Source organism: Oryzias melastigma, linkage group LG12 (assembly GCF_002922805.2).
Source record: "Oryzias melastigma strain HK-1 linkage group LG12, ASM292280v2, whole genome shotgun sequence".
NCBI classification, from domain to species: Eukaryota; Metazoa; Chordata; class Actinopteri; order Beloniformes; family Adrianichthyidae; genus Oryzias; species Oryzias melastigma.
Window position 1 is genome coordinate 22,533,214 of NC_050523.1, and position 12,765 is coordinate 22,545,978.

The window sequence follows — 12,765 nt, forward strand, 5'->3', positions numbered from 1 at the left end:
AGTTTTTCTAAAAATATCAATTCTGAAAGAAAGTTCCAGTTTATTGTAATGGATCCATATTATCATATCACTACTTCTTCAAGGCAGAATATTTGACCAATTCAATTCAATAAACTTTATTCGTCAACTGAACACAGAGTTTGCCCTCACTCACAAACCCCTTTATGTTTGATAAATGTTTATTTTAACTGTCCATCAATCTAATTTGGGTGTGGGGGTGTATTTTTGCATGATTTGCACTTCTGATATTCCCCCGATAAAGGATCTTATTGCTACAGGAATAATAAAAAAAAAAGCCTAAGATCAACTCCTTGTGTGATGAAGAGGCTGAGACGTTTGGATCCATATGCACATGTTTAAATGAGCAAGGGCAAGACATGAGAGTAGTCAGAGTCCAGGCAAGGGTCAAAACACAATAGCGAGGCAGAAGGTCGAAACGGAGGCAAAGGTCAAGGCACAGAGAAGACAGGCAAAGGGGAAAAACAGCTCAGTGTGTGAGTAGTACAGGACTTCGCACTGGAAAGGAGGCTGGAGTGGGTTTATATGCTGTGTGTTCAAGTTCAAGTTCAAGTTCAAACAACTTTTTTTATCCCCGAGGGGCAATTCTGTTTTTTGATGCAGAAAGTGCCTTCAATCAACATACAAGTTACACATGACACACGAGCATAGAGAGAGACCATGATTATGATGGTGAACAGCTGAGCCGGAAGGAATCCATGGCCGTGGCTGATGGGAGTTGTAGTAAGGAGCGTGAGGAGTCAGAACTCTGGCGAGGGCTTCCTCTGGTGGTTGGAGATGGGTGCTGACATCTGAACTGTGACAGACCCCCCTCCTGCGAGCGGCTCTGGAAGCGAGGAAGTGGTCGACGCCGGGGTCGACCGCGAGACCGGGGAGCAGGCCTGTCCGGAGGGTCACTGTGAAAGTCAGAGAGTAGAGAGGGGTCGAGAATGTCCTCAGTGGCGACCCATGACAGTTCCTCAGGCCCATACCCCTCCCAGTCAACCAGATACTGGAGTCGACCACTCCGGCGTCTGGAGTCCATGATCCTGTTGACTCGGTAGGCCTCCTCGCCATCCACCAACAAAGGAGGATTGACGGATCCGGACTGTGACTCCACATCACGAGGTCCAGAGGCGGGTTTCAACAGTGAAACGTGGAAATTTGGTGAGATGCGATAGTCAGAGGGTAAACGTAGGTGAAATGAAACAGGAGTGACTTGTCTCAGAATTTGGAACGGTCCTACGAACCTGGGGTTGAGTTTCTTGCATGGTAATCTCAGGCGTAGGTCCCGGGTAGACAACCACAACCACTGACCAGGCTGCAGATGGAGACCCTCACGGCGATGCTGATCAGCCTGCACTTGGTACCGACGAATTGCATGCAGGAGTTGAGTGTGAGCTGCCTCCCAGGTGACCTTGCAACTCCAAAACCAGTCATCCAGAGCAGGCAACTCTGTAGGTTCCCCTGACCAGGGGAAGAATGGTGATTGAAATCCTAGCACACACTGGAAAGGGGAGAGACCTGTGGACGCTTTTTTCAATGAGTTCTGGGCATATTCGGCCCAAACCAGGTACTGGCTCCACTGCTCCTGATGTTGACTACAGTATGTCCTGAGGAACCTAGTGATTTCCTGGTTGAGGCGCTCAACTTGGCCATTAGCCTGGGGGTGATAACCTGAGGTGAGGCTGATATTGATACTCAAACCTTTACATATTTCTCTCCAGACCCGGGACGTAAACTGTGGACCACGGTCCGACACAATGTCCTCTGGAAGACCATAATGACGAAAAACATGATTGATGAGTTGTTCTGCGGTCTCCCTGGCGGTGGGTAGCTTAGGCAATGGGAGGAGACGACAAGCCTTGGAGAAACGGTCTATTACGGTCAGAATTGTGGTATTACCTTTGGAGCGAGGTAGATCAGTGAGGAAATCCACCGCTATGTGAGACCACGGCCGTTTGGGTGTTGGTAGTGGTTGAAGAAGACCAGCTGGTAGTTGGCGAGGGGTCTTAGCCATCTGACAGGACGCGCATTCAGTAACAAACTGAGCCATGTCTGACTGTACTGTGGGCCACCAGAAAGAGTTCTGAATTAGTCGTTGAGTGCCTGCCATACCTGGATGTCCCGCCGCTGGAGAATCGTGCGCCAAGTGTAAAACTCGTTGCCGATGAGTAGGGGGTACATAGACTCGGTCTGCAGGACAGGATGGTGGAGGAGGTTCAACGGTGTTGCATTCAGCCAGCTCGGTCATAATGTCCCAATGGACAGGAGCCAGGATCAAGGAGGTCGGCACTATGGTTTCTGGTGTGTGCGGCTCTTCTGTTTCGGAGCCCCCCGAAAAATAGTATAGTATAGAAAATAGTAAATCTGCGACGGAAATACAAATAATGATTCTCACAAAACAGAGCAACAACATATGTCAGTTAGGGAGGAAAACGCTTGTCCTGGTGTATTTTTCCCTTATAAGTAGAATCACGATTTTCCAGGTTTACACTTTTTTTTGTGTCTTTATTACATCTTTAAAACAGGGTCAGTTTCAACACATTTTCTGCTTACATTTCTTATTTACTTTGTTACATATTTTTTCACCTGCATTGAACAGTTTAGGGGTAAAAAATAAAATTTCAAATAAAAAAAAAACATTTCATATGGATTATCCCTGAGCGGGGTTTGAACCCATGACCTTCTAACTGTGAGTCAGCAGCTCAGAAAACCACACCATCTAGTGGCGGAAACCGGACCTCTATATGTTTAACTGACAGTTTTCAATGTGAAAACAGGAAGTCGTTGTTGGTGGTTTAAAAGCATCAAAAATAAATCAAACCCCCCCCCATGTCACACTGTAACTCCTTTTACTCCATAAGACATACATTTATACTCCTGTTTTTTTACTTATTCTTTTTATCTCTTTGTTTTTTTTTGTTTGCTTGTTTTGTGTGTGTGTGTGTGTGTGTGTGTTTATGTTTGTCATACTTTGCTGTGTTGTCGGGTGTTGCAGCATGTTTCAGACCATTTGGAGTTGATATGTAAAGGTTTGTCGTGGAGGATTTTCAAAAAACTGAGCAAAACTGAGCAAACTTTCCTAGACTTATGTCCTCTGACCTCTCGCTACCTTTTTGCTCGCCACGGGGGCATTTTTGCTTGGATCTGCGTGGGATTTGGGGGGCTCGCTCGTGGCCCCGTGGCAATCTGGGAAAGGTCAGCGCCGTCCCTGTCAGACATGGTTTGCGCCAAACCGTGGAGTTGGGCCTCTGGACTTGGAGGGCAGGTAGGGGAGTATCTTGGGAGGTTCCTACTCTGATTTCAAGTCACAAAGTCAAAAGATAGTATTTTTCCTGAATTTTTTTCAACCGAATTTTGGTTAGCTTTTAGCCCCGCCGCGAGGGCATTTTTTATCCGATCGATACCATATTTTACCCACAGGAGGCGGGCGGTAGGCCCCACCTACCCTGAAGAAATCAGACCCAAACTCCACAACGTAGGCAAGTTATCGCTCCTTAAGCTTCAGTTAAGGCGTTTTTTTGGGGCCTGCGGCCTGCCAAAACCAGCTTTTCAGGGATGGCCCCTCCCCCCTTTGCTCCTGGACTACCAAACTCGGGAGCAGGGTTCAGGTCGAGGTCCTGGAGGAGTGTGCTGAGTTTGAAGGTTCCACGACAATCCGTTCTCCGTTGACAGCCCGAAAGGTGGTTCCGTGCAGGCCTGCAAACACTGTGGGCGGGGCTCTAGCGCGGCCACGCTTTGATCGATGGGCGCCAAAATCGCAGGACTCTGTCAGGCTCAGACCCCGATGGGACACCTGAAATTTGCTGTCTCTGGCATAAGCGGTAAGCCCCCGGTTTGGTGAATGAGGCCTTTTGTGTGACCTCTGACCTCTTTCAAGGGTTTTTCAGCGGAGGCGGGTGGCAGGCCCCGCCTCCGCTGAAAAATTCACACCCAAAATCCACCACCAGAAGTACTGCATTTGTGATTTATCACACTAGCAGCAATAGCATTGGATACATCAGGAAATAATATCCTGAATATTTCTAAGTGCTTCACAACTAATAAATAAAAATAAAAACATGAACAAGTGTATGCTTTTGGCTTTTTTATTTGTGTTACATTATGACACACAACCTGAATAACTTGTTAGTTCATTCTGTGATGATGCTTTTATTGCATAGAAAGCTGAACATTGTTGCTTTTGTTAGTTTGCTATTTATAGTGATTTAAATTTCCTGCAATTGGACAGCATCATTGTTCATTTTCAGCCCCAGTAAATGCAGTGATGATCAGCTTTAACATTAGTTTCAAAACTTCACATTTCATATTGACATTTAGCAGAACGGAAAGTAAGTCTGAGTATGATCTGACTTGTGGGTTATTATTCAACAAACTGAACTGAACTTATTGATCAATCTTTATTTATTAAAAGCCCTTTTAATCGGTTGCAGCTCAGAGTGCTTTACGATTGAAAAGGAACATTAAGCATTAAAAAACTAAACAAACGCCCCCCATGGCACCAGTTTGTCAATTATTGTATTTGTCTGTGTTAAACAGCTTGTGAGCTTTTGCATTTCAGCAAATCCCTTTAGCAATGAAAGTCAGCTGTCACTAAGTTACTATTTTCAGAAAAAAGCTTCAGCAACTACTTGCAGCACAAAGCATTTACACTACATTATCACAGGTAGTGAAACTTTTCTAGTTTAATCTTGTTTGAATACCAGAAACTAATGAAGAACAGAAGCTGCACAATTCATTTAAAGTTGAATAAACTATCATCTTTGTTTTCTTTGTTTTTAGTTAGTTTAAAGCTAACGGTGGTTAAGATGTGTGCTTTACATCCACTTTGCACATGACCCGATTCGTCGACAAATCGGAAGAAATAATCAGTGATTAGTTGACTTTTAAGATAATCGTTTGTATAGTTTTTCAGGATATTTTCAAGTCTAACTATTTTTTTCAGCTACATCCTCACTGATTTGGATAACCTAAGCCTTTTTTGTGTTTTTTAGTCTAATTTGGCATTTAGCTTATATTTTAGATGGCTATCAGCTTCAGAGTTTTCAGCTAATAACTTCAGTGATTTCAGCTACATCCTCACTGATTTGGATAACCTAAGCCTTTTTTAGACTAATTTGGCATGAATTCAGCTATCAATTTCACCATCATCAGCGGCCAAATTCAGCTTCCAGCATTCACACTAGCATTATCGTCTGTCTGCAGGGGGGTGTCACGGGTCCAAACACAGACACGCCCTCCCCATTCCAGACTGCTGCCTTGTCCTCTTGTGGAGCCCTTCAATACCCCTGACTGAAGGAGCACACGTTCATTTACACCAGACTTTATTGTTGTCAGATTACACACTGCAGTATATAAATACAAAGATTTGTACCAACTAAAAGGGTTAAAAAAAAATCAAAGCAGGCAGATCAAAAACCAAAACCTGAAAGGTGTATTTTAAAACCTACAAGAACACATCGCAGTGAACCCCCCCACTGTCACTCCTGTGCCCACAAACATCTGCATCCCGAAACAATTCAATCATGAAAATGAAAGAATGAATAAAGACAAGCTGCATGTCACACGTGAAACGGAAGAAACTAACTCAAACAAACACAGGAGGAGGTTGTGACTTCAGTGGACGGATCAGGAAAAATCAAAAAAAGTCCATGATGGGGGTGGTGGTCACAGCTTCAACGGCAGAGAAAACCACGCCAGCAACAACCTCTCATACGCTGCAAAACTGAGGATGGGTTGTGGCGGGAGGGGGGACTCCAAACCCACACGACCAAAGACCGAAAAACCAAAAAAGATCCATTTTGCTACTCAAGCCAGCAGAGAGCAAGCAGAGCTGAGAGGGAGGGGGCCGCCGGCAGCAGGAAGCGCCCCCTCCAGCCAACTTCAGGTATGTTCAGAACTCCCCGAGTGGTGTGGGGGGGCTCCACGCTTCATCCAAAAGGAAGCAGCAGCGGTTCAAACTCACACAAACACAGCAGACACAGGAACCCCAACACTCAAGTCCTCGACGTGTAACAAAGGAGGGGTGGAGCGGGAAACTACAGGGGGAGGGGGGTCCTCAGGTCCATTCTTTCAAACGCTGATCCATAGTCAAAGTCCGGCAGAGCCCGCTCATATTCTCTGGATCTTGTCGGCGACCACCATGGGGTTCTCCTTGCGGATCTTGGCGGCGGCCTCGGCTCTGTAGTCGTACGGGCAGCTGTGCTTGTCTGAGTAACGGTGAATTCCACAGAAAACGTTCCCGCAGCGGCAGTCGAAACCTGGAACGTCGAGAAGAGGGAAGTCAGTGGTGATGAGGCAGCATGATCGTACAGACTCTCTTCACAGAAATGAACTCGGCTGCTTCTTTCTTAAAGGGAAACCAAACAAGGAAGCTGGAGGCTGACTCCACCCACAGCCGGAATGTGAAAAATCCAGTCAGAGGGGGAACAGGACTGTTATCATTACAGGACCTGGAGATCATGACGTCATCACAAATTTCAATCAATCCCAAAAGTCAAATGTAATACCTCAATTCAACCTCTAGGAGGCAGCACACAATTTTTCAAAAATTTAAGTTGATTTTAATTAATCAAAAATGTGTCAATGGCCAACAGAAAGCCCCTTTAAAGCCCCATTTAGAGGTCAACAGACAAAAAAAGTTTCATTTAGGGTTCGATCATCTTTTGATCAATTTTTAAAGAGTTCCAGATGGTCTTAACTATGGTATTGAGGTTTCAAAAAACAGTAAAAAAAAAAACAAGAAAACCCTGATATTTTTAGAACATGTTTTTTGCAAAGAGGCACTAGTTCATCTAAAATTCACCTCTGGGTCGTAGGCGGGGGGCATATTGTTACCAAGAGCTTTCTATTTACATGCTCTTCCACTCACAGTTATGATGCAACAACAACGACCATTATATCAGAGATATCTACACGAAGCCATAACTATTTGAAACCCAAATAAAACAACTTGGAAAAATTCAAGCTAAAATATTGGTGTTTTTTTTTACATTTTTTAAAAACGTTTTTCCCACTTTAAAATCTTTTGTTTCCCATTTTTGAATCCTAAAGTTTCTGGTTCTAAACTTTTGGCCACGCTCTGGTGGGCGGGACCAACACACAGGACCAATCAAAATAGATGATGGTGGTAACCTCAGTCCTGGTGCATTCACTGACTCTTGGAACTTGGAAATTTGCAGTCAGAAAATGTCTGCATTATAATAATCTTGCAGAATGCTCTGGATTCACAACAATTTGAATAAATACTCAGAAATGCAGATTTAATCTTAATTGTCTTTGTTATCTAAGAGAAAAATGCTAAAAGAACGTTAAAAAGACAATTTTCATTGGAGTCCGATGAAGGTCTCCCTTCCTGTGTCCTGCTCAGATGTAGTTCTGTCAAACATAGCTTGTCTTCACCTGTAAGGCCGACCTTTTTGCGGCACATAAAGCAACGGTTCTTCCTGGGTTTTTGCGGCTCGGGGGTTTTGTCTTCTTCACTGCCAGCAGTGGAGGGACTGCAGACGGAGACGGCCGGCTGGCTCACGACTGGAGAAAAAGCAGCGCCGTGCACAACAGTCACAACAGGAAACGACAACCGGTACTCGGGATTTCAACTATACAAATCAAGACAGATCACTGCATAAAACGATCTGCAGGCAACACAAGAATTGTTGTGGGCAAGTGTCACATCTACAGTTCTGCTCAGACTAGAACTAACTATGGACACATCAGCGTGCCTACAACAAACAAGTTGGTGCATGTGTCATCTCAGAGAAAGACAACAACCCTGCTATTTGTGAAGCTGTGTGTGTGCTTTGAGGTTTAAATCTCATCTCGCTGATTCATCTTTCTCTGTTAATGTGTTTGAAGCTTCATAGGTGGCCCTGATGTGTGGAGTCCCACAAGTCTCTCTCCTACAGCCTCTACTTTTTGTTCATTCCTAAACAAAAAACTAATTCTTTTTCCATTCCAGCAGATGACCGATTCATGTTTTCTGAACGCTCTGCATGTAGATGCTTCCCATGGACTACAGTCAGCTTATAGCTTACAATCTCTCATATAGCAAAAAAATAGCTATTTACAAAAGCGCTCAATGAGTTTCTTTAAACAAACTTCCTACATGGCATTATTAAGAGAGTGTGTGGGGTTTTGCTGCTTACTTGGTTCCACATCTTGTGCTTTGCTTCCTGATGCTGCCTTCTCCTCAGACGAGAGGCTCATTTCAGTCATTTGTTGTGTTACGGCAAAAGCAGGCGAGCTCCCGCTGAGAAGGTGGAAATAAAATGTCATGAAAAAAACCCTCTCGCTCCCAAACTGTTTTGTGCAAATGACTAACTCATGAAGCTTTAAAAACGCAGCCGGCTTGCTCACCTGAGAGCGCTGGTGCCCGCAGCATCGGAGGCGGCGGCCGCCTCAGCTGCCTCCTCTGCAGCAGCGACTGCAGCAGCTGCAGCATTGTTCAGGGTGGCCTCTAACCTCTGAATGGCAGAGACCTCAGCAGTGGAGCTACTGTTGGATCCTGAGGGAGACATTTTCACAGCTCAGTCATACACGGGTGCTAGTAACAGATCCTGTGTTTTCAAAAGGAGGAACAAAAAGGCAGCACAGCTTACCCACAGCACTCAGGGAACCAACTCCTCCGTTGTTCTGCCTCGACAGGTGCTCCTTGTGGCACACAGAGCACATGCCGTTTGTCCTAGGGTTGCCATAGAAACCACAGCCGGTGGCACAGAGCATAGGAACTGGGCTCTGATTGGTCTCCTGGGCCATACTGGAGCTGTAGTCAATACAAAACACAAACCAATGTGAGTTTCAATCACTCAATCCCATTCTGAAGTGTTTGAGTAAATATAATGTAATGAGGTTGCATCTAAAGTGTTTTTGCTTTTTTTTTTTCACAGAAAGCTGCCTAACAACTAAATTCAGAAAATTACTTTCTACACAGTGAGGATTTGTTTTTTTTTTCACATTTCTAGAGTTTCAATAAAGTTTTGCACAAATGTGTAATGAAAACACAGCTATTCTGAGCAGTGTTCAAATCTGTGGCCAGTTTTAGCTTTTTTCAAAAAGAAAATTAAGACTTGATTGTAGCAGCAGCAGTGCTGTAAGTTTGTTTTAAAGTCCTAATCCAATCATCTTTTAATCTGTTTTCAATGGATTTCCTCTTAATCTTTTAATTGTGATTAATTTGTATTTTTAGCCACAAAAAAAGCTATGTTGTTTTCTGGAACATAGTTTCTGGAGAGCTGCTGTAGTTCATCAGAAATTCACCTTTGAGTTGTGAGCGGGACTGTTACCACACAGTATGCCCACCCCCACATCCCATCATCCATCTGTTTAAACTCCCTCCCATGAGCTTACAGCTCCTCACACCCTCATTCTAACATTAGCAGTGCAACAGAAATGGCAAACAATATTGGAGCTATCCATCCATTTGAGATAGTATTTGTTATGTAGAAGCTACAATCTTTTTCTAACTGCCTTTTCTCATCTGCTCCTAATTCACAAATGATTGCATACATGTCCACCATCACCAGACAAATGCTACAAGAACAGGTTAAACATAATAAACACAATTTTCATCGCAGTATCTTTAAGAATATGAATTGCTATGTCTTTATATCTGTCCCTATTCAATAAATTAAATTGAGCTTTTCGTTGCTCCTAAATTCACCCCAAGACTAAAGGTTTTTTTTTCCTCTTTCCCTTTTGTCTTCAAGCTCATTCTGACTCTTAATCAAATCCAATAGACATTTGAGGATGATGAAACCAGCAGCAGGACTCAACTTTACTTATTTTCCTTCATTTACTCCTCCAACCGTTTGCAACCAGAATAGATTCCTGTCATAGTTCACGCAGCTCGAGATCACATGGACGGCGGTATGACAGCTTTCCAGTGTTACGGCAGTGCAATGTGACACTGATCTCAACGTCTCACACACATGCACAGGTTACCACAATAGAGCAAAGCTCTGAACACGTATTTATAGAGCAGCTCTGGTTTGGAGCCAGGATTTATTTCCCAACCACTTGGGCAAACCTGATCAGCAGCAGCAACAACATCCAGCCTGTTTAAATGGTTCGTGTCACACGTGACTCTCAGCTGTGCTGCTTACAAACACTGGGTTTCAGCTTATTAGGCTCAATTTGGATCATACTGTCTCAATGTTCTTAACTGCAATTTCTCACAACCTTTCAAACAAAGCCAACTAGTTAGTTCTGGTGCAGGACTAACCAGACGCCCTGCTCACCCCCACATGAACCTGCACGACCTGTTTGGTGCTCTTAAAAACAGCAGGACGCCCCTTAAAAACTCTTACAAGTCTCCTTCCTGTATTGGGAGAACAATGCTAAAACCAAAACTTTACAGGACTACTTCAGGATCGGTGCATTTACATTTAAATGTTAGCCACATCAACAGAAAAACAAAACAACACAAATATTAAGTTTGTCATCACTGAGGACAGATATGCAAATGCTGATTTTAGTTACCACGCAGAATGGCTCGTCAGCTAAAAGACTGGTTTAAAAAGTCACAGGGACCAAGTAAAATAACACAATCATGGAAATTCAGTTAATCTCATCTCCACTGACCAGTCTGAGCATGCAGCTGTTTTAAGCAAAGATAACATTCATCAAGATGATCAGTTAAAGACACTTTATCTGCAGACTTTGGAACAATATGCGACTAGAATGTGTAGTCTGTGTTTATTGATCGATTAATCCATTTCTGTTGGGTTTACAATTGAGATCAAAAGTAAAACAATCCAGAATTTGAAATTACTATAAGGATACGGCTCACAAACCAATTACATTATATTTGATGTTTTTACTCACACAAGTAGAGGGGGATAAACACAGTATTCGTTTTTTGAGCGTAGAACGGCAGGATCAACATGTGCAAACAACTTTAAATTGTTATTTTCATTATTTTTAAAGTTGGAATGAGTGCGACGCAGTTTTAGTCATAATTTATAATCATTACTAGTCTGGTTCTGTCAAACTGGCCCGTTTTTGGTTGCTTGATCCAGCACCTGTGGATCAGAGACCGGCCCGGATACATGACCTAAATTCGCTCTGATTTGTTCCAAACCTTATAAGAACTACATTCCGATTCTTCTCGATATGTTTAACTTAAGAAAGTTTTGTGGCAATAACACTGTTTGCGACAGTCGCTCTCGGGCCGTCCCGACCCACGGCGATGCTAATTCTACAAATCCACTGAGTCATGCTAACAAGCTAATGCTAATGTTGTCTTAAGATTTGGATCACATGGCGTCGGTAAATTAGTTATAGGGTTACTACATAAATACGTCAAAGTGGTCCAAGTTCATCAAACTAAATCTCCGTTACCTAAACTATAGTTTCAACAAACTAGGCAAACTGTTGAAGACTAGCAACATCCAAAACGAGCTCTGGGTCTGTTAGCTGTTAGCATGCTAAAGCTAAGTTAAACAACAACTTCAGAAGCTGCTTTGTCTGACCTTTATTCTAATTAGGAGTCGGAAAACTGTGTTTCTGTAAAATATTTTACATTTACTAAACTAATTCATGGTGTGAAACGAGTAAAATTAAAAATTAGACCATATAAAAAACAAAGTTAGCCAATAAGTGACGGTAAAGTTATGTAGTCGAAGCAGCTAGCAGTTCCTCATCAACAAACACTTGTTTTGTGTTCAAAATGGATGTGTGTCAAAAAAATGACTAGGTTTTAGTTTCTAGTTCTTCTTCCTGTGGCAGTTTCTGTTAAAGTTTCACCGAAATCCTTTCAGTCTGGGCCCCAGCAGTATAGGAGCACACGTGTTCATTTGGCTAAACATTTTTCGCTCATCGTTAAAAAAAATAATTTAAACACATTTTACTTTTTCTCGACTCCTATTTCTACCAAAGTGTTTGAAATGCTTAAAAGTACAGTTTGTAGCGTTTTCAGTGCGTGGCGCTCACTTACCTTTTGTGTGAGGCAGACGTTCGTTGAGACAAGTTTCCCGACTGACGGTAAAATGACAGGATTAATCTTTGAGTTAACTAACTAGGGTCGTCTAGGTGGGTCGTTACTTTGTGTCGTTTCGGCCTCTCACAGGCATCCCCCCACGGAGCTACAGAGACGGCTCTCGGGCTTGGAGAAGCGGTTCCAGGTACGGTTGTAGACGGTGTCCTCTGTGGCCCTGTGTGTGTGCTCAGTGTGCTGGCATCTGTTTGGTTTTACGTGATGCGTTTGCGTCTGCTCCGCTTCCGGTGGACGTCACGGAAACTGTTCCCTTGTGATTTGGGAAGGCTTGGTGGAGTCCACTCACTACAGATGTTTTAGCTTTGTGAGACACTAGGCGTGAATTATGCTGCGCATGTTAGTAGATCAATAATTGTTGTCCAGTAATCGCACGTTCTCTTTATTTTTGGATCATGACATATGCCGCCTTCAAGTGTTACTCGTAAACTTCACATCCAAACATAATTGATTTTATTAGGTGTTATGTTATTAAGTGTTGTGTTGTGACCCTAAAGTGTTGTGTTCGGTGTTGTAAGCTTAACGTTTTTTTGTGAACTTAAAGTGTTGTGACGCTAAAGTGTTATTTTGTGAAATTAAAGGGTTGTGTTGTGAACTGAAAGTGTTGTGTTGTGACCCTTCAGGGTCACCGTAGCTTTTAATGAGTCGATATATTCTTGTCTTCTTTCACAAAACTTTAAGTCATAATTTAGTTAATCCAATTGGACTTGAAAATTTCCTTTTTACCTTGTTAACCTATATCGCAAGCAATTAGGAATATGTTTAAATAAAAAACA

The 12,765-nt window shown here is 43.1% G+C and overlaps 1 protein-coding gene across 1 annotated transcript; it reads right to left on the reverse strand.

The window, feature by feature from the left end:
* Positions 1-5,307: 5,307 nt before the first annotated feature.
* On the reverse strand, positions 5,308-12,262 carry LOC112163454 (AN1-type zinc finger protein 5). The gene is made up of 6 exons (XM_024299849.2): positions 11,933-12,262; positions 8,598-8,761; positions 8,356-8,503; positions 8,145-8,248; positions 7,402-7,530; positions 5,308-6,260 (listed from the first exon to the last, which is right to left on the reverse strand). Exons 2-6 carry the CDS (start codon positions 8,752-8,754, stop codon positions 6,112-6,114), a joined length of 687 nt encoding a protein of 228 aa, XP_024155617.1. The 5' UTR covers positions 8,755-8,761; positions 11,933-12,262; the 3' UTR covers positions 5,308-6,111.
* Positions 12,263-12,765: the final 503 nt, after the last annotated feature.

Excerpts from the sequence above, each read along its gene's own strand:
- LOC112163454 (XM_024299849.2), bottom strand. The coding sequence starts at position 8,754 with ATGGCCCAGGAGACCAATCAGAGCCCAGTTCCTATGCTCTGTGCCACC. Across the intron at positions 8,249-8,355 it reads GCGGGCACCAGCGCTCTCAG|CGGGAGCTCGCCTGCTTTTG; the intron begins GTGAGCAAGCCG and ends CCACCTTCTCAG. Across the intron at positions 7,531-8,144 it reads AGCACAAGATGTGGAACCAA|TCGTGAGCCAGCCGGCCGTC; the intron begins GTAAGCAGCAAA and ends CTTTTTCTCCAG.